The following is a 23298-nucleotide window of genomic DNA, read 5'->3' on the forward strand; positions in this document are numbered from 1 at the left end:
GAGGGATCAAAACCTCGTAGTTCGGGGTATAAATTGACGTTTGATTGATTTTGTGTTTTTTATTAGTTTTGAAAAAGGTTTTAAAATGAAAAGTCAAGTGGCAGATAAGAGTTTGTTTGTGTTTTTTAATTTAAAAGAAAATGGACTTGAGGTAGAATTAAGTTGATTGAAATTTGATTAAGAAAATAAAATAAAAAGACGGTCACTTGATTTAAGATCAAGGTTTATTATAAAAAATATTTTTTTGTTATTTGCATGTTTTTTGTTATTTTGAATGATAAATAAAACCTAAAGCTAAAGCATGAGAATTTTGTCGTGAGGTTGGATCACCACAAAATCTCTTAACATAATCTATTTTTTTTGCATTTTTTATAACATAAGAGCAAAAATAAAAAAAATAAATACCTTGAAATCGAAAGGGACATAAAGGAGTAGAAAAAGAATAAAGACTCGTCAAGACAAGTCGAAGAAGGGAGAAGAGAGGAAAAGCACAGGAATCATCATCTGTGAATTTCGGTGTCCTGAATGCATTGTGTGAGCCCTCTATTTATAGAAAAATTTCACAACTAATAGGTGAGAAACTTTGGGAACAAGTAATTCATCTAGTACAAAATTATGTCAATTGTCTACCAAAATATATCATATTGAGTACAAAAATATATTATTCAGTACATAAATATGTTATTCAGTACATAAATATATATTATTGAGTATCAAAATATATTTCAGATCAAGCACTAAAATATATTAGATTGCCTACCAAAATATATCATATTGAGTACAAAAATATATTATTCAGTACATGAATATGTTATTCAGTACATAAATATATATTATTGAGTATCAAAATATATTTTAGATCAAGAACTAAAATATATTAGATTGCCTACCAAAATATTTTAGATTGTGTTCCAAAATATTCTAGATTGCGTTCTAAAATAATTTAGCAAAACTTTGGGACCAAGAAAGCACTTTTTAATAATGACCAAATTAATTATTTAATTTATCATTTCCAAATAAAATTTTTCTAGTGCTTACTTCGTTCACACAATTATGTACCCCCATTATATAATCTTAGGTCAAAAATTGGGGTATCTTTGCCGAAATTTCGTCTAAAACGACGGACATTTCCGGTTTTAAAAGTACAAACAAAATGTGTAAAAATAGAGAAAAGTGGTCAAAATTTGGGGTATGACAAGTATGAAATATAAAGTTGTCACAAAATAGTTGTAAAAATATCATTTTTATATTAAAAAATATAACTGTCATATTTTCACAAGTTTATAACTTATTTTTAGAGTAATGATATTTGTACAATCATTTGGTGACATCTTTTGTGATAACCTTTTTTATCTTTTTTTTATTGATAAAAAACAATATAGTAGAAAAAAGAAGAGAGAGAGTGAGAGCATAATGTGAGTATAAAAGATAAAATTGTTCAAAAGTAGACATAAAATGGTTTTACAAATATCATTTTTCTATATTTATTAGTTTATAACAGTTTTTGATAAATTAATTCAAGTAGTTTATAAATTAAAGTTTATAGTTTATCATTATTTATCTCAATTTTACTATTAGTAACTTTAATTGAAAAAAATTAAATATTATTTAAATATATCATTTTTATGTCATTTCATATTTTAAAATTAATTTAACCACTAATTTTATTAAATACTACAAATTCATCAACTAACTAATTAATCGATATAAGTTGTCCACTACACGTTCATCCACTATAAGTTAGTTTGTTAACTATTCGCTATTTTTTGGCATCTAATTGAATTATTGTAAAATCATAATTCCAAAAAAACATTATTCTTTTAACTATTTTCTATTTTGTGCTAATTCTTTTAACTATTTTTGCACCCCCAATAACTTAGTCAACTCGTATTAGAGATATGTATTAAAAAATAAATCCCTAAAAAAAATGTATTAAAAAATAAAGTATGTTATATTCGACACACTTTTAATTTAAAAGACACATTTTTAATTAAAATTATTTTACATTAAATGTATTTTTAGTCCCTCTAATTTAAAATATAAAATAAAAAGTTTTCATCCTCCCAATTAAAAAAACTAGTTTTTCCCCTCATTTTCATTTTGTTTTTTTTGGAATTTTCATCTCTTATTTCATTTGTGAGTGATATTTTATGCATATGACATTGCTCATTAAATTTGTTTGATACATGGATATTTAGTGTGATCATATAAGAAATATGAAGTCATTAATGAATAAATACTAGTATAGTGACCTGTGCCAGCACGGGGAAATAAAAAACTTTTTTGATCAAATGTATAGATTTTAAATTCGATATGAAAAAAATATCATCTAATTTTGTATATATTTTGAAATATCTAAACATTGCATATAACGATAAAAATATTTGGATTATTATACTTGTACTAATTATTTGTAGTATAAGATGCACTTATTGTTAAACTTAGCATATGTAATTTTCTTTCAAAAATACGCCGACGTACTGTGTAATAATATTTGTTGACAAAATGTATTTTATTAATCATAAAAACTAAAAAATATGTATTTTTTTTATATAATAGTCATTGTCACATGCATACACATAGTCGGTAAATGCAAACGTTTAATTTTTTACGGGTGTGTATAAATATAGTTTGGGCTACAGAAACGCCGATTGTTATTTGTTTTTAATTTTTACAAAACAAATGGTCTAATGTAAATATTGTATTTTAGGGTAACAACGATGTAAAAAAAAAAAGGTTTCACGGATTGTTAAACCTGAAAAGTGCATGAATTAATAGTCAATGACAGAAGGATCTGCTTATATAGAAATTGCATGTCTATAATGACCAGTACGCCTTACAAAGAAATTAAAAATAAAACGACTTCCAAACAATAGGCAACTTTAGTTTTATAAATTATAGCAACAACAATTCTAAAACATAACCAATGATCATACTTTTTGAAAAACTTCACGATACACAACATTTGTGGTCTCCTTACAAACATTATTATCTTCATCCAGGATGAGCAGCTTCAGACCTTTTCTTGAAGTTACTCGAGAGACAGCGACATAAAGTTGTCCATGTGTGAACACAGGCTTAGGAAGATAAACCCCCACTCGAGATAAAGATTGACCCTGGCTTTTATTTATTGTCATTGCAAAACAAAGCGTCAATGGAAATTGCCCGCGCCTGAATTTGAAGGGTAGTCCTGGATCACTCGGAATAAGATTCATCCTGGGAATGAATACCCTAGTACCTGCCCTTTTTCCTGTAATTACGATAGCAGCTATCGTGCTCTTCCCTAGATGTGTAACTGTCAGCCTAGTGCCATTAACTGGACATCTCACCTTTAGTTTCAACCTGTGATTTGGATTTCCAGAGCTCTTAATACCATTAAGAAATTATGGTGTGAACCACTCGCTTTGGACATCAGAATTTTCACCCGATCTAAAAATAGAATCAGAGGTTAAATACTCTTTCTCTTCACTTGGAATCAGCGACATCATAAATTCGTTAACATGCTCAACTGAATCAAGCGTTGGTGCGAGTATTCCCCTTTCTTGGAAAAATAGTTGGTCACCAAGGTTATCATTCAGATCGGGATACACAAAGTCCATAAGTGACATCAACGGATTTGTTGTGTTTGATATCAGCAAATCTTCAGGAATTTCTACCTTCATTTCACCATTGTCACCCGAAGCATTGTTGCCGTCTCTAATTGAGAGTATCCACTTGCAAAAATTAGCAATTTCTTCCTGCTCTGCAGGTACCGAAGATGCACCCAATCTCATATTAACAGTAAGCCTCAACACATTACAATAAGCCCATATCTTTGACGAATTGACCGAGGCATCAACAATATCCGGCGTCGTTCCTCCTCGGACAACATGCAATATCTGCCTAAAATCACCACCTAAAACTATTGTCATTCCACCAAAAGGTTTAAGTGCGTTTAGGGGATCATTCTTGGACATGATATCACGCAATGATCGGTCAACTGCCTCAAAACACCATCGGTGCATCATCGGAGCCTCATCCCAAATTATCAACTATGCAGCACGCACCAGGTCTGCCCTAGGACTATCCTTTTCCATCGTAAGCGATGATGCCTCATTAATCTCAATAGGGACTGTCGGCGTGGAGTGCGCGGTTCTTCCACCTGGTAATAGAAGAGCCGCTATACGGTTGGATGCAACATTCAATACAATTAACCCATTCGATCTAACAGTAGCCGACAATCTTTTCCATATAAAGGTTTTTCCAGTACCACCGTAACCATATAAAAAAAAGAAACCACTGTCGTCAGAACCAACAGACTCCATGATCTTGTCATGCACACATCTTTGTTCATCAGTCAGCATCAGTAACATATCAGCGTGTGTCTTTTCCAGTTCAACTTTGTTGTAATTTAGCTCATCAATGATTAGCTTGTTTGTGAAAGTTGGCATGTCTGCCGCGTTTGGCCTGGGCATAGATTTGAAGTCAGTAAGCGACGTCGGTTTTCCTGAAGCAGTATTTCAATTTCAATCAAACACATGTTCTTCAAGTCATCGCCACCGATACGCATATCTACATATTAAATGTAAAGTCACGAAATTAATATGAACACACCTAAAGAAAAACGATAGTAAGAGAATATATGCAATGCAACAGAAAAAATGATATTAAAGTCACGACTCAATTCTTAATCGAAAAAGCTTCTTTCAGCTTAACTCAAACTAAAAAAATAAGCTTATTTGTAAAGGATTTCCCAAGCCATTATTTATTTAAAGCGAAAATAAATAGATATAGGAACTGCTACAAAATGATGTCATGAATGCTCACTAATCTAGATAACGTGAAAACAGAAAATGTGAACAAATTAATCAAGATATACATAGTGGAAAGCTATATATGACAGTTTTGTGGCGTTGACAGTAGATAAATATATTTATTTAATAGTGTATAATCAAATTAACAGTGTATTTGTTTTTTTTTTTTTGAAAGAATATTGTATTTGTTTATTATCACTACTTAAATAGATAAATATATTTATTGAGATAGGCATACAATACTTTGAACAAAACTATGTTAACCAATTTTCTAAAATGTGCCTTTTTAGACAGAAAAAAAAAATGCAAAAATTAGATCGTAAACAAAACAAAAAATGGTGCATAGATTTCGTAATAAGTACAATAAACATTACCCAGAATATTCAGATGCTTCCTACGATCAAATAAGATATCATCGGACAGTAACTGCCATGCCGCATCTCATACTATATCAGGGCTCGTCATTGTCCTAGTGGTTAAGAGATGCACAAACAACCAACGCAATTGATGGCCCGAACGTAACTCACCATTTTCCGTGATACCATCTATAAACTCTCTGTCGTCATCAAGTAATCCTAAAGCAGAGCGTGCTTCCTGGAACGTGTCATAGGTATGTCCATTAATCGTTTTTATGCATCTATATCTCATGCAACCCTTCTTAACGGTCAATAGTATCCTCATGTAGTACAACTCCCATATACCAGGCGGCGTGTAATGAAGCATTCCAATTTGATATCCTAGTTTACGTGGCTGCCACTGTTTGTCCTTCTTCTCATAAGTAAATCTTGTTGGAAATTCAGCATATGTTAGATCGCAACCGCCTACATACTGACGATTTGCTTCAAACCATGCGAGAAACATGGTCTATGTTTCCTTGTTCATTATGCAAGTGAAACAATAGTTTGAGAACATGAGGCTATTTATGGTGTATATCAAAAGCAAATATCCTCCAAACAGCCTCGCAAGGTGAAACATAACGACAATCGTAATACTGCTTTATTTCATCAACCGGCTTGGACTTATCACGATTGTCACCGTCAACAGACAACTGCATCAATGCCTTATCAGGGACTTTGTTCACGTATTTGAAAAGGTACTTGATAGAGTTGGATTTGTTACAACATTCCACATTTACATGACCTCCGTATCTAATGAGAAGATGTGGATTGTATGGGACGACATATCGATTATCCAATAGGACCCTCTGCTTGTCAACATGTATCCCAAAATCACGACGTTTGTACCTCGGATAACCCTCGTCAATCGTCGTAGTTCCTTTATAATTCTTCCGATAATATTTCGTACATCTGCCCCTGTCCATGCAAGGCGAGAAGGGACGGGCACCACCACATGGCACGTGGCGCTGACGTGGCATGCCACATAATTAATTTTTGTTTATTTTTTTTCAAAATTCTAAAAATTCATTTTTTAAATTGAAAAATCGGAAAAAAAACTGAAAATTAAAATTTTTCGATTTTTAATTATTTTTTTTTCTTCAAAATTCTGAAAATTCATTTTTTTTTAAATTAAAAAAATCAAAAAATTGAATTTTTGATTTTTAATTAAAAAAATATTTTTTTCAAAATTCTGAAAATTCATTTTTAAAAAATTTAAAAAAACTGAAAATTAAATTTTCGAAAATTCAGTTTTTTTTAATTCTGAAAATTAAATTATATTTTCAAAAGTTATAAATTTTGAGATTATATAATTTTCAATTTTATTTTTCTTAAATTTATTTCTAAATTTTAAAAAAACTAATTTTCAATTTTTTTCTTCATATTTAGAAAAAATTATTGGAATTTTTTTATGATTTTTTAATTTTTTTTCAAATTTTTTTTAAAAAAATGACGTGGACTGCCCCGTCAGGGCCACGTGGCAAAAGTCGCACAGTCAGCAACTGCCACGTGGCCAAAGCCATCCCATGTCAACAAAAAAGTGGGGCCAGGGACCTTTTTAAAACATTTTTTTTTACAGGGATGTTTTTAATTTTTTTTTTATAAGGACGAAAATAAAAACGTGTCAAAATTATTGGGACGGATTGCATATTTAAGCCTAAAATACTACTAATATTACAGTGTATACCTGCATCAACTTTGCCAAACATTCTTCTTTCTCAAAATCATCCATCAATTTATCCAACTTCATTTTGAACACTCGACAAACAATATCAGGTCTATCAGATGCCTTTAAGTTTCGTTCTTTAAGAAAATCTTGAATTTCTCGCCAGTTTGTATTGCACGCGATTGTTACGAACAGATCGGGATATCCATATTTCTTACAAATTGACATTGCATCCTGACAATTATTAAACATGTAATGTCTGCCACCCGCAAAGGACGGCTGTAACACTATCTTTTGTCCAACATTAGACGCATCAGTTTCACCCATATCCATTGCCTCGTGCAAACCATTCAGAATGCCGCACCTTATGGTCTTTTGATTTTTTCTAATGTACCTCAACCGTTGTGATTCAATCATAGTATAGCAATCAACAGATCTCCTCGAGTTAACAACATTGCCATAATCAACGACCCTGTCTTGCATTCTATATGCAATCTATTCGCGTATGATGCAATTCATTTCCGTATGTCTTAAGTGTTTTCAATGAAGATGTTGGGTTTCTCTAACCCAAATATGATGATCCAACAAATTGTAGACTCCCTCAGAACTCCAAACGTTATGATGAAATATTTTGTTATTTTCTTACTTTTTTTATATTAAATATAAAAAAAATATTTAAATTTTTTGTATTATTTTAAATTCCTTCACTTTTGATCTTTGGTGAAAACTAATCATAGAAAAACATGAATGTGTTATGCTCAGTTGACAAAATGCATGTCTATTAAACTTTTTTATGATTGATGATTTAGGAGAATATTTTGATACGTGATAAGTGAGTCATATATGTATGAAGAAAAAAAAGCACAAACTTTGGTCTGCAATAGATGAAATATGTGAGAATGCAAATAAAGGAACTAATAGTTAAGGTTTCAAATTAGAAAGGCAAGAAAGTTTGCATCCTTATTTATTTTTCAATACATGTTGACATATGTATATCTCTGTATTGAAATCATTTGATTGTCATTGTTTTTGCTATAAATACAATAATGGATGGTTAATTGGTAATATAATTTCTATTAAAAATATTATACCGTAAAATTTATATTTATGGGTTAATGTAGTGATTGAGGGTAGATTTGAATTTTAAGTCAAGACAAATTTAGATTCGTATAAAAACTGAGACCCAATTAGTTGCTAAGAAAAAAAAACCTTTAAGTTCAAAAAAATTAATTTGAAAATTTAATCTCTATCTCAATGTCCTCTTTTTTACTTATTATTTTTAATGAAGTAATTATACATTTTTTATTATTATCAAGACATAATTGTATCTTTAATTATTGTGAATGATCAAAGTTTGGTTGTAGAATCCATTAACAACACTAAGGCGAGCTAAGGGAAAACATAAAACTTGCTTTATATTCTCAAATGATTTAAAGAACTCTGTGAGTTTCTTCTTTAAGATAGCCCTGATTGGAGCATTTCAAAGTTTCAACAAATGATTTATAATTAAGACAATTAAACTATGTGTTTAATTTTTGAAAGGACAAAATATAATTTTTTTTATGCTTATTTAAAGGTACTTAATTACTAACAATTTTTTATATCGTATTCATGCGGAAGTCACGATCCTTTACTATAAGCATACCAAAGTCGTTGGAATCAAATGTCGTGAAACAAAGAAAAAATAGATAGCCTATTTAGAACGTTTGCACCAAATTAATTTCATTCAAAATATTGCAACGTTTATTTCAAATATTACAATGCAATCACTTATTTAAAAAGTTTGTATCAAATTAATTACATCCAAAATATTGTTGATCCTTAGGGATATTTGTCTTAATTAAAAAATAATAATGTCTAGAATTTTCATGATTTATAAACATGAAAAAATAAACTCCTTAATTATTTGGTCAAAGGTTTATTTCATGACATTCTTAAATTTTTCTCGAAAAAAAGAGTTCTATCTACTCTTTGTGAAAATGACTAAATGAGCTGTAACTATATTACTCAATTAATATATATTTTTATTAATTACCATTTACATTACAACATATATGGTGTTGCGATGGATAAATTAAATATGTTAATCAAGATTATTACTTCCCTCAACAACAAAAAAATATTGCTATTGATTACCGTCCAATAAACAACTGGTCATAGCTTTCTTTGTCAACTACATAATGAAAAATAATTTTTTAAAGAAATTATTGAAATAAAATCATAACAAATTATAAACGAATATACAATTTACCGAAGAAAAGAGGACATGAGATTGCTGGTGAAACTTGGGTGTTGCCATTTGATAGTGTGTGTGCATGATGTTTATTTTTGATTTCGACTAAACTGACTTTAAATATGCAGAAAATGATAAACTCAATTATGAACTAATAGTAAAAAGCATTAAAATGATAAGTAATTTATTAACTAATTTCATCAATATAATACTCCTTTGTTCCATTTTTCAGTCCGATTACATATAAATCATACCAAAAAACTACACAATCCTTCTTTGTATAAGAGACATAAAATAGTGACTCATCATAGTAAAAATTTTATCTAGATTCTTTTCTAAGAACGACTAATTTCTTTGGAATCTCAAAGTTTGTCATAATGTCATCTTTTTTTCCCCTAGGCCCTCGTGTGAAGAATATGTTGTCTTGAACTCAACCATCATATAATCGGTTTCATCTATAAAATAATATCTCCATATTCTTATTTTTTGTGCTTGTTCGTGATTTCTTGATTCAATACCCTGTTTGCATAGGAACCACAAAAGTAAAAAAAAATAAAAATAACTATAGTATTCATTTATAAACCATCCATAAATTTAAATAGAATAATAACGAAAACAAAAAAGCATAACAATGTCATAAAAGCATAAGGAAAAAATAAAATAAGTCACATGAAAAGAAAAAATAAAGGAGAGATGAATAATTTTTTTATAGGAGAGACGAAGAAACTACTTTTTATGTGAACATTTGATTCATCAAAATCGCAGCATGAAGGAAATATTACTGTTGAAACATTGATATCAATGAAAAAAATATGAAGAAAAAAGAATAAAAAAACTAAACAATCTTTGTCTGAACATTTGATTCATCAAAGTCACAACATAAAGGAAATATAAATCTTGGAGGATTGATATCAAAGTTAAAAAAGAAGAAGAAGAACAAAGAATAAAAAACGAGGGATAAGAGTTGTGAATTGTGATGTCAAATTATGCCAATCCATATTTCTAATTTATAGACTTGTTTCACACCGTAATTTGGTATAATAACCATTATTTTTTTAACATTTCTAAAAAACAATTGTTCTATGTAGGGTATTTATTTACAAAATTATTTGGTCATGAATCAATTTTAATGTCCATAAATTGTTTTAATAGCCATTAAAAGCGTATCATAAAAAAGTCTCCTATTCTAAGTTTTTTTTTTTTTTTTAGGAAATCTCCTATGCTAAGTTAGAGGTGATTTTGACATATATATGTAACATAATCATTTAAAATAAAGGTCATTTTTTTCTTCTGATTACGTGTTTTTTTTTATTATTATAATATATGTAATGATCCAAGCATAAACAATTAAAATTTTGGTCTGTGATAATAGTGAATATTTTCTCACTAAATGTTTCATTAAAAAAAAAAAAAATTATTAATAGTTTGATTTCATTATTGTTTTCAGATTATAGTAATATTTAAGTTTGACCCAATTTTTTAATAATATTACAACATATGAACTTCTTTATTTTTTTAACAAAAATGCAACATATGCTATTTTTTAAGAACGAAAATACAAAATACAATGAAGTGTATCATTTGGTTTTGTTACTTTTAATTTCAAACACAAAAGAATTTGGATATAAATAGATTCGTGTGTGTGTGTGAAAAGAAAAAATTCAATTAAAATAATTATTAAGATATATTATATATTTAATATTCCATGGATAGCAACACATCAAATTAGAATAATTTTATAAAACTCAAATACAAATAAAATTAATAGTATTAAATGTCAAATTCATGAGAATGCTTGGTTTACTTCATAGTGCCACATGTCATGAGCAAGCTTGAAAGATTTATAATGCCTTAGCATTATTTGTTTTTTTTTTTTTTGAATAAACACTATTATGCGTTATTATTAATAAAAAACAAATTTGAATAATTCAATCAATTGTTTTATTTTAATCTATGAATTCAAATATTTTAATTCAAACTATCTTTTTTGAAATAATTTTAATTTAAACTATTTGATTATTAAAAAAAATTATTTGATTCTGTAACACACCGTTTCCCAAAAATCAATTAATTAATAAAACATGCATCAGAGTAATTCCCAAACGGGCATGTCACACTACATTTTCAAGATTTCTTAAATAGAATATAAAATCTATTTAATAAACATCCTTCAAAGTCATCATTAATTTTACAGCGGAAAATTTGCATCAAAACAACAACAGCAACTGTTTAAATCTCCATAATTAAATCTTGGCATAAAAACCTTATCAACATAAATTCAACAACCATAGGGCTACGTCAGCAATATTCAAAAATTGATATATAGGAATGAAAAACAATAAGAAAATCCCATCCCGTACGTATCAGAGCCCTAAGACACTTGAGCCATCACTCCTACTAATCTTTATTACCTGCAAGTTACCCATACGAAGGGAAACATTTTCAAGCATAAGGGGTGAGATTTCACAAACAATAATAATAAGCATATAATTCATCAAATGCATCTAACAACTTAAACTCCATCATATCAACAGTCATAACTCGATATCATAAACAACATCATAACAGCATCATTAATTCGTATTAACATTCTCCACCAAGCACCTCATTAACAACTCATGAATAGAGGACAACTTAGCAACTATACGTAACATCATCATTTCATAATAATAATTATTCCTCAAACATTCCATTAGCAATTCATGAATAAAAGACAACTTATCAACTTAACATAACCCTCATCAAGTACATTTAACAACTCATAGGTAACCTCATGTAATATCATAACAACCCCACATTCAACATCATAAAAGATCATCATAACCTCGTCATACTCATCAACATAAACAACGTAAGAGTACACCACCTCTTATAACAGACAATCAAAGTAAGAGTACACCATCTCTTAGAAAAACAATAAAGTAAGAGTACACCACCTCTTATAACAACGACAAGTAAGAGTACACCACCTCTTAGAAAGACAATAAAGTAAAAGTACACCACCTCTTATAACAACAACAAGTAAGAGTACACCACCTCTTATAAAGACAACGAGTAAGAGTACACCACCTCTTATAAAGACGACAAGTAAGAGTACACCACCTCTTATAAAGACGACACGTAAGAGTACACCACCTCTTATAAAAACATCTAACCTGATCAATCACCAACAACGGATACAACTACGACTTTAACAACAACACCAACGATGATAACAACATCGACAATTTGCATAATTTACTTATGACTCATTCGGCAACGTACAACCCAACACGCTTACAATTTAAACCAACATTCACATCTTAATTAAGATCCAACAACAACACTAGTAGCATATAGACATCCCAAAATATGACAATACCAAATGATAATCAATACTACTTAAACATCATACATTTTCCACATAAGGCATATAGTTATTTCACATAACCAACAACATTAATCATCTTAATTTCAGACTCTCTGAAGAACATTAATATTATAAACAACTTCGTTTCTACCCCAAGGACCAACTCACAACTTAGGTTAAATACTCTTAAACACCTTAATTGAACCCCTAGTACTTCTAGTTTTGAGGTTTGGAATTATTCCCTAAGTTTTGGATTAACTTAGAAACGGTTTTGCTGAATTTTCATAAAATTTCACTAAGACCTCCTTGGAGTATTTTCATCATAACTCTTAAACTAAAAATTATTTTCATGCCAAACCAGAGTCATTGGAAAGCTAACAAAATTATCTACAACTTTCATGTTTACACCAAAGGCCAATTCAAAACAGAAACGTGTGAAAAAGACGCAAGAACACGAAATAGGGGATGCTGTCAAAGTGCAGCTCGCGAGGCGAGTAAGTTTACTCGCTGTGGCGAGTTTCGACAGACAACTCTACGGGAACAGACCAGTTTCCAGCCAAAAACCCAATTTTTCATCCACCCAAACCCCAAATTTGATAGGAAACTTAACCTATGATTATTCTACAACCTGAACATCAATTCTTAACACAATTTCGATGGTTTCTACACTTTTCAATTCAAAAATCAATAATCAAAACCTAATCCCAATTATCCAACCTAAGAACAACAAAATGTTAAATCACAAATTCAGAATTTATACACTATGATTACTGAATGTTAGTCTCACCCTTACCTTAGATCGATGAACAAAGCTCTACAGAATCTGATTCTCCCCACTGCTCTTCTCTTGGTTTTTCTCCCAAAACTCTGTTGTACGTGAAAAACTGTTTCTCTGACTGACAGTTTCCATTTTCTAATAATTCAGTAAAACATAACCTCCCACTTAATTTATATTAATTAAAATAAAACCCCCAAGACTCCAATTAATTCTATTTCTCACATTATTCTAAATTCCCACTTATTCTATTAAATAGTAAAATAACTCATTTAATAAAATATAACACACCGCATAATCAACATAATTATATAAAATCATATATATAAAAAAGACTTTAAATCAACCAATAATAATTAAATAAAATTGGGGCGTTACAGATTCAAATTTGTACTTTTTGAATTCGAAATGTTTGATTTCTAATATAAATTCAAGTAATAGAATTTAATATTGTAAAACTTCCTTTTATACATGAACATTAAATACAAATATGTGAGGATGATTGTGGTGAGAGTATTTTGTGAGAATCAATAAGGTTAGAGCATTTGTAAAAAAGAAAGGGACATCTGGCAACACCAAAACAATAGTAATTCATTTCCATAAAAGTCTATGAAATGGATCCTAAATTTATATTATATAGATTTCTTCCGTTCTTATAATTAAAAAGTCAAATATATTTAATCTAAATTTGAATCAAATACATTTTATTTTTAGCTTATATAAAATTGAAACGAATAAATCACATTAGTAAAAATGATCCTTAAATTGAAAAGGTGGAAAATTAGAAGAAAAAAATAATTAAAAAAAACTTACATGCATTTGTGGTCCTTTATTCCTAAATTAATAAAATGGATTTTGTTATGATATTTTATGGGTTAAGAAAAAAGAAAAGAGGAGGTGTAGTGAAGCGGGAGAATTTGATCCATCCTTTGATTTTCCCTCCTCTTCCAAAATTTGGGGTTTCCCTCCCTTAGTATTATTCTCTTTCCATTCACATCCATAGATCTTGGATGTCTCGCGAGAGAGAGAGAGAGAGAGAGAGAGAGATTGAAAGGAAATAGAAGAAGAAATTTCAAAACAAGAGATCGTGAGGAGTTGATTTCACTTTCTCCATCTCTTTCGTCACTCTCAGGTTACTCTTTTTAGAGATTGCATGTTAACTGTTTGACAAATTTTCTCAAACATGTACTGTTCTTAAACTGTTGCATGCGCTGTTACATACAATTTTCATTTCTGAATAAATTGTCATAGTCTCCTTTTTGCTGCTAGGATGCTCTATAATATGATGCCATTACCTGATGAGTAACTCAATAATTTTATTTTTATTTTTATTGCAAAAATAAGTTTATCTGCAATTTCATGTGAATCTTAGTGTGGCAAAAGAGCATAGCATTTGTGGCATTGTATGTTATTTTATATAACATTTTCTCAATCCAGTCTCTTATCTGACTAACCTGCATTACCATTTATTCATTCCTTTATAGCTTTTGGAACAAGGTGGGGAAGGAAAGAATTTTGTTGTTACAAGATCAAAGCTTCAACTTCTCACACAGGTTGTTAGAAAACAGATAATATTTTGCATTCCAATAAATTAACTTTATTTGCATCTTTTGAATTCTGTATTTGTTTGTGTGTTTTGATGTATATGGGTTTTGTTTTAATAGTATTGAGTTATTGGGCTTTGAAACGCTGTAATAGTTGTTTAGATAGATATTAACATAGATGACATATAATACACTTTTTTCGTATTAATTTACTAGTTGTAATAGAGATTTCTTGTAAACTGTTTGAGAAATGTTCTTCATAGTTGTTCCTACCTAAATGAAAATACACAAAGATAATGTTGGTTACTTGCTTGTTCTAGATGTTTGAGATGCTGTAAGACTATTGTGTTGTCTGTTGTAAATGTTTTTCATTGTTCTCTTTGAATGTGTTCCACATGTCTTCTTTTAAGTTTAGCACCGACACTTTAGATTGAAGATGTGTTTCATGTCCCACGTTGACATGATACCTACATGTGTGGTTACATTCAATTATACAATTTTCTCAAATTTTACTTGTGTCGACGTGTTTGTGTTTGCGTTCTGTTAGTGTCTCTAATTGTGTTGGTCTTCACAATTTTTTTTTTGATAAACCATTATTTACACTTGAATAGAAGGCAAGCGGGCAACAAACTGCGCCGCTAGACCTTTTTGGATGGCAAAACAAATCCTTGTGAACACAACAACATTCATGGACCTAGGAAACATGACATTGCTATGCATGACCTTTTGAACTCTATGTAGAAGGTCAACAGCCTCTGGACAATTGTTATGAGCAGTCTATATAATTACTAACATGTTCAGGAAATGGTATATGAAATTTGATACCGATTAGATGAGTTTTGAGCCTTCAAATGAGATACTAAAGTTGCATGCTCTTTTTTGGAATTTCTGTGAGAACTCTTTTTGTCTACAATTTTATACACTATTCTGTGCGCAACTAATTCAAAGTAAAAGCACGGATTTGATGTATGATGTGTTAGGAATCTGTCTCTATTTTTTATTGATATTTTCATGAAGGTTTGAGTGCCAAAAGTGGTGAACATTGTATGATGTTCGTGCTGAACATTGTTATAAAAGTCCTCTGTTTTGAATTTTCCTAGATCTTTTAATGATCGTTTTTGATAAAATAACATTACGGTGATGATTCATTATGTGTTGCTGGTTTTCAACTTTTATTGGATTTTAGATTTAACTTCTGGCCTTAACCCATATGGGCTGGGTCAAGTAGGTTGGTCTTGACCATACTGGCGACTCTAAATGTATAAAGCCAACACTTTGTTGAGGAGTTTAATTCAGTCTCACTATTGCAGCTTCTAAAGCCTAAATGCTTATTGAATTCCATTTTGATGTTTGATTTGAATTTCTGAGAAATAGCCTGCCAATTTGAAACCTCCCTTTGTTAGTTTATAGGCCTTTCTTGCATTTGGCCTCATTTTTTGCAATTACGGCTTGCACATCCATTTTTCCGTTGTACTAGTTTTTAGCGCTATCTGCTCCGTGTAGTTCTCATCTCATCTTCATAATCTTAGGGGAACTTTGTAATCGAGTGTATAGTCCAATTAAGATACTCAGCATGTTTGGGAGAAAAGCTTGCCAACTTGTGAAAGAATTTGCAAGTGGAGAAAAGGGTCAGCTCACACCATTTAATGTAAGTCCAGATCTTCGTTTTTCAGTTAGACGCTCATTATTATATTTTGATTGTTGGTTTATGTTAGAACTTGCTTGTGTTGAGGAAAATGATTTGCATGATTGATTTGATTGTAAACCTTATGTTTACGTTTAATTTTTGGTGATTTTAATTTTCTTTATGTTTTAGGAAAACTTGGTACTTTTGTGTAAAACCAATTTAAGATGTTCCCACACTATACCATTGGTATCTTGGTATCGTTAATTATTTATGATATTGCTACGTGTTATCTCGTGTCACTTTTGATATTTATCTACCACGGACCTTTTTCCCATACTCTCTCTCGTAGAAACTCATTAACCAGTCTTTATGTTGTTGTGAATATGTGCTTGCTTTTACTTGCTACTTTTTTCAATGATCTTGTAGAAAGACTTGTTTGAGCAAGTAGTTGGAGAGTGCAGCCAACATCACCTTGACCTTCAGTCCTTGATAAGGTAATGGTATAGATAATGTCCTTATTCTCTTTTTCCTGGCGTGTCACTTATTTTTCCTTTTTCTGTTGGAATATGATATCTCACATGGGCATGAGTTTTGTTGAATGTGCACCTGTGTTGGTCAAGCCATATTGCAAAGTTAAATTAAAGGCATTGCAGTGTTTTGCATATTTTACTCAGAAATCCCTTTCCATTGTTATATGTTTTTCCATATAGGCATGAGTTTCGTGTTGTGTAAACAGGAAGATGCAGGAAGAAGGTTTGGATGTCCAAACTGCTAGAAATGCTGACCACTACGGAGCCCTCATCCACCTATTTTCTATAGTCCGAAATAAACGTTGTCTAACGGCCTATGTGTAAGTATCACTTTCAAATGCCACCTTACTGCGTAGTTCCTGTGTTTTTGTTCTTTGACTATGAACATATATCCATATAGGTATAATCGAGCAGAAACTATACGGAACTTGTTATGGAAGATAGGGCCTGTGATTCCTAAAGAAATTGAAGAGAAGCTTGATCATAGAGAGGAAGAGTATTTCAAGAAGCATTCTTCAGCATTGAAATCGTATATGTCAAAAGTGTTTGTTGATCTGACTGTGGTAACCTCTCCCTCCCTCATCTCATTTCCTTCTCTCTCACACACATGCACATGTGTACCTTCACATAAGAGAAAGGTATTGCCTTATGTTACAAATGCGTGTATCAATTTATGTCTTCATGATCTTTAATCTGCAATCAATTCAAACATTGCTTGGTAAATTTAGCTTTGGCTGCTTATAATTTTTGAAGGAACCACGTGGTTGCATCTCAACCTTGTGTTCTACGTAGTTGATTAATTTGATTGATGTTGATTCAACTTAGGAATGTTAAGCATTTTTGTCAGAAACTTTTATGATTCTAGTTATACAAATGGGACCATCATGTTGATTTTTATTTTGGTGCAACTTCAGTTGTTACTGGACAGTTTAATTCACATCAATTAGTAGAGAGATCCATTAACAACAGTCTTGCAGATTGAGAAGCATGTATCTTATCATTTTAAAACTACTAGACTTGGTTGTTTGAGGTCCTGGATGTGTGTTTCTTTTAGGTTTCAGTTATTGAATAACTGGTAAGAAATCTGAGGGTGGGGAACAGTGTTCTGCATCATCTATATACTATCTATATCTATATATTTAGTTATAAGACCAATTTTGCCGAGGGCACATGTCAATTTCCTAGAAGCAATTCATTCATTGAGGAGACATGTCAATTTGTGAGCACCCAACTCCTTACAATAGTGCAATAATTAGTTGCTTAACACGCGAAGGCATAGTTAACTATGGAACAAAACATAGTACTGACCATGATTTTTCACGCTGCTTCGAGCTCACTATTATTTCACAGTTCCTTGTTGCGGAATGAAGTTGTTGCAAGTTAACAATAAACTAATGAATTTTTATTCCCAAAATATGCTTTTGATAGGATATGGTACCGCCAAAAGATCCATACATTCAAGTAAGGGTCCTTGAAGACATAAGAGAAGGCATTGTACTTAGTGATGATAAGAATCCCAATTTTGCCCGCCATTCCATGCATTTTCTGAAACGAACTGATGCTGAGAAATATATCTCACGGGTGATTATCTCGTAGCTTATAACTTATAACTTGTATTCCAAAATAGTCAAAGATGCCACTTAACTATTTTATTTTCTCCCTGCAGGGCTTAATGGAGGAGCTCACTGGTTGACCTGTTAGTCCTTTACTTGGGGAAAATGTAGATGAAAAGACTAATTTTGAACTTGATATGTTGTATTTAATATTTTCTCTAGTCCTAATTATAATAGAACTTTTATAGATGTTATTGTCAAAGAAAAACTCGTAGATGTTTGTGTCTCATTTATAAGAAAAAGATTCAACATTTAAAAGTGAATTTATCGTTGAAATGACATTGGTACTCGTGAATGTCTTCATTTGAGTTTGGATTCGGATCTCGTAGTTGTATGAGTTTCAAGTGGTTTACCACTTCTACAAACAAGCAAAAAATCTATCTTTTTAATGTATGTGTATTTAATATATCACAATCTCTGAACATACATTTTAAAAACATTTAAAAAGCTACAAGTCTATTTTTTTATGTTTGTGTATCTTATAATTGGTTATAAAGAGAGTAGCATTTTATCAATAAAAGAATTTTCCTTAGAAAAAAAAAAATCAATAAAAGAATTTGAATGGGAGACAAATCATCATAAAAAAAAATATGGGAGACAAGTTTTGCAAAGAGTTCTTTCTGTTGAAAAAAAAAACGACAAATACCGAACAAAATAAAACAAAAAAAAAATACTACACAAAATAATACCGAACAAATAGAATTAGTCAAAATAATACAGAATCTTCAACCATCTAACCATTTTGCATATTTAAAAGGTAGACGCATCTCTAAATCTCATCTTTAGATTGTTTGGATGAAAAAGTCGTAATTTATTTATGGGTGGCCATTTAGTTCTTCGGAAGTCCGTTTTGTGTTCTCTTTCGATCTACTTTCTTTCCTTCTTCAAGACTCTTGTAGGTATCACTACTTCCCTTGAATCTATTTTTAATTGTTTTCTTTTTTGGAAGGGAGGAATCTAGGAAAATATCTTGGATAAACTGGGACACCATTTGTCTCAAAGGATGAGGGAGGTTTGGGGGTCAAGAGGATTAGGGAATTCAATATGTCGTTACTTGGAAAATGGTGTTGGAGGTTAAGGGAGGAAAAATATTGTTTGTGGTATATAGTCTTAGATGCGAGGTATGGTGAAGAAGGAGGAACTATAGGCAATGGAGGGAGATCAACGTCGGTGTGATAGACTAATTTGCTTAGCATTCAAAGGAGCACTGGAGAGGGGGATGGAAGTTGGTTTACCGATCACTTACGGCTTGAGGTGGGGGATGGCGTATGAACTTTATTTTGGTGGGATCCTTGGTTAAAAGGAGAGATTTTGAAGGATAGATTTAGTCATCTTTTTTATCTTTCAGATAACAAATAGGCAACTGTGGCGAACATGTTTTCTCTAGGCTGGGAGGAGGGCGGGAGGCGTGGAACTGGGGAGTGAATGTTGTGCGCTTTTACTAACAATTGTTTTGCAAGATAATGTTAATGACATGTGGACTTGGCAATTTCATGCCTCTTCAAAATACAATGTTGCTAGTGTTTATTTTGCTTTTAATTACCACACATGGTGACTTAATCCTCTTTTGTGCGCGAAATGGCTAATTAGCTTCTTTTTGTTTTAATTTTTTGGTGTTCTTTGACAAGCTTGTTGTGGCTTTGGTGCTAACTTTCTTTGTTTTGGAAAATTGGTGTAACATATACTTCATCTTCTTAGTTCTCTTCTGGCACTCTTTGTGTTTAAGAGACTAAGTTTTTCGGTATTTTAATCTATTTTAGTTTCTTTAAAAAAATAAGGCTTAAATAGGTATTTTGTCCCTGCAAATATAAGCTATTTGAAATTTCGTCCCTGAAATTACTAATTCTTCCAATTTTTTCAATGGTGAAAATTATTTTGTTTTGTCATGTGTTTTTTTCCCTCTTATTTGTTGAGTGTTTCCACGTAAATTTTGTGTTTATTTTCTTTTCCATCTCTTATTTTTATTGTATTCTTGTCTTTTTTATTCATTTAAACATGAATTTTCAAGCTTTCCATTTATCTTTTTTTTTTTTAAAAAATCCACAGCCTTATTTTCTTATAGCCTTTCGATATTCAAATTTAAATCTATAACTTTATTTTCTTAGTGTTTCAATCTTCGAATTTATGGTCATTTACATATGTTTGCATATGAATTTTTTATTTAAACTTTAAAAATTCATATGCAAATGAATCAAACTAGTATGTGGACCCGTGCCAAGCACGGGCTAGAATTTATCCATACTTGGGCGAGAATATTTGTGATTTATCAAGTGTCGGTTATGGTCTAACATTAAATAGAACAATGGAAGTTGAACAAATTCTTACACTTTTTTGGTTGCTCTTTGTCCAATGAGTCGACCCACACTAATGTTGATTCCCTAGAAGGTCTGACGATGATATCATAACCCGATTCAACTTTATGGGGGAAATGGCATTGGTTCATGATGGTAGGTACCACAGATGCGGAGGGTCTGGTACATAAGGAATAAATATTAATGTGTCAAATGTGAGTTAAGTCTCGCATTGGCTGCAAGAGTAACCGTTGAACAACAAATAAGTGATATGACTCATATACCTAATGTCTTAAGGTTTGGGATGGAGATGTGGTGTCAATCTCACTTTTGTGGTATCTGTTAGTCTAATGTGATGATCAAATTCAATGTAGAATCCACCAGAAGTCACAACATTATGATGAACTGTTTTTTTAGTTTTTGGATATCATTTGTTTGATTTTTGTCTTAAAATTTAATTTTTGAATGTTATTCTCTTTTTTGCGAATTTTTTCATTCAACCTTTATTATTTCAAATTCCTTTATTTTTTGTGTTTAGTGCATGTGACAATGAAAAATTGCATAAATGTTATGCTTAGTTGACAAAATACATGCTTGTTAGACATTTAAGATTATGTAATGTTTTTTTAAATGAGTATAATTTTTTTTGTAAAATAATCACTCAAAAATTTCTAACTCATGCATCAAACTCATAAAAATACCGATAATTCGCACTATTCTATCTACTCCCACGGATATAACACATAATAATTATTTTTTCCTTTATCTTCTCTAATGTTAATATTACTTTTTCATACTTTTTTTTTCTTCTAAATTTCTTTATCTCTTCTCATGCAAGAAAGGAACATAAATCTCCCTCCGTGAAACCACACCAACTAACCTTTTTGAACATGTGCTTCGCACATAATTACAGACATGGATGGAGAGTCACACACTTGATTAAAAGATGTTAATCTGTCAAGTGTGACTTAAAGTTCTATATAGGATGGAAAAGTGGATTTTTAACACCATATAAGATGACCCATATAATGTAGATGTGTTATGTTGAGTTGACAGAATGCATGCTTGTTAAAAATTTCAAAGATGCAACGTGCTTTTATTGAGTCTAATTTTTTTGGTAAAATAATTACCTCAAAATCTCTAACTCCATCAACAAAATTGTAACATTATCAGCAACTCACTCTATTTTTTATATTTTCATAGATAGAGCTCACCGTCCTTTTTTTTCCTTATCATTTCTTTCTTCTTAAAATTCTTTTTTCATCTTCTATCTATTTATAATTTGTTTTCTCTCCTTTCTTGTGAGAAAGAAACATAAACCTTCATCCATGAAACCACCATCAACCCAAATGTTTTACCATGTAATGATCTAATATGATATTACTTGTCTATGTCAACAAATCACAAATGCGGAGAGTCCCACACTTCAGAGAGATATGCTAATGTGTCACATGTGAGTTTATATTCTATATTGGATGCAAGATTAGATGGTCGGAAAAATATAAGTGAGAAGACTCATATACATAATGCCTTAAAAAAAATTGGTGAATTAGAGTGGTGTCAATTTATATCTTAAATTTTATTTCTTGGATGTGCTATTTTTTTTATTCAACCTCTATTATTTCAAAAAAATTCAATTTTGATCTTTGGCGGGATTTGAAAATAGAAAACTGCAGATGGTTTATGCTTATTTGACATTTTAAGTTAAGATGTGGTGTCAATCTTACATGTGTGATTGCCTTTAACCTAATATGATATGATGATCCAATCCGGTGTCTGCTTCATATGTAGCCTCCCTTTGTAGTCTAAGTCTTAACATTATGATGAACTATTTTAGTAATGTTTGGACGTCATTTGTTTGGTTTTTTTTATCTAAAAATTTAGTTTTTGGATGTCTCTTTAATGCTATTTTTTATTCAACCTCCATTATTTTAAATTCCTTCAATTTTGGTCTTTGGTGGCATGTGACAATGAAAAAAATGTTGATGTGTTATACTAAGTTGAAAAAATACATATTATAATATGTATTTTTTCAACTTAGTATAACACATCAACATTTTTTTCTGGGTAATTATTTTGAAATGTTTACTAATTAGTAAACATTTTAAAATGATGTGATATTTTTTTTAATTAAGTATAATTTTTTGATAAAATAGTTACCAAGAAATCTCTTACTCCTTCAACAAACTCATAAAATTACCGACAACTAACTTTATTTCCTATACTCATAGAAAAAGTACACACTACATTTTTTTTCTTTATTATTTCTCTCATGTTCAAATTTCTTTTTCGTATTCACTGTGTTTCTTCTAATTTGTGTTCTCTATTCTCATGAAATAAAGGTACATAAACCTCCCTTTATGAAATCACCATCAACTCACCTTTTTGAACATGTTGTTGCATCTCTGTTTGACTTTATATGATTATGTCACATAATTAGAAATGCAGATAGTTGCATACTTAATTAAATGATTTTAATGTG

At 30.7% G+C, this 23298-nt stretch overlaps 1 protein-coding gene across 2 annotated transcripts; it reads left to right on the top strand.

The window, feature by feature from the left end:
• Positions 1-14100: 14100 nt before the first annotated feature.
• LOC11427223 (DNA replication complex GINS protein PSF1) lies at positions 14101-18626 on the top strand. Of its 2 annotated transcripts, none has more exons than XM_003597948.4 (8): positions 14101-14343; positions 14696-14764; positions 16285-16403; positions 16809-16876; positions 17119-17232; positions 17313-17475; positions 18341-18493; positions 18579-18626. In XM_003597948.4, exons 3-8 carry the CDS (start codon positions 16329-16331, stop codon positions 18603-18605), a joined length of 600 nt encoding a protein of 199 aa, XP_003597996.1. In that variant the 5' UTR covers positions 14101-14343; positions 14696-14764; positions 16285-16328; the 3' UTR covers positions 18606-18626. The 2 variants fall into 2 exon arrangements, with proteins under 2 accessions (XP_003597996.1, XP_039687152.1); XM_039831218.1 differs by lacking the exon at positions 14101-14343 and adding an exon at positions 14356-14609 and having other exon boundaries at positions 14718-14764.
• Positions 18627-23298: the final 4672 nt, after the last annotated feature.

The sequence above is a fragment of the Medicago truncatula genome, chromosome 3 (genome assembly GCF_003473485.1).
Source record: "Medicago truncatula cultivar Jemalong A17 chromosome 3, MtrunA17r5.0-ANR, whole genome shotgun sequence".
Classification (NCBI taxonomy): Eukaryota; Viridiplantae; Streptophyta; class Magnoliopsida; order Fabales; family Fabaceae; genus Medicago; species Medicago truncatula.

Excerpts from the sequence above, each read along its gene's own strand:
- LOC11427223 (XM_003597948.4), top strand. The coding sequence starts at position 16,329 with ATGTTTGGGAGAAAAGCTTGCCAACTTGTGAAAGAATTTGCAAGTGGA. Across the intron at positions 16,877-17,118 it reads GACCTTCAGTCCTTGATAAG|GAAGATGCAGGAAGAAGGTT; the intron begins GTAATGGTATAG and ends TTGTGTAAACAG. Across the intron at positions 17,476-18,340 it reads TGTTTGTTGATCTGACTGTG|GATATGGTACCGCCAAAAGA; the intron begins GTAACCTCTCCC and ends TGCTTTTGATAG.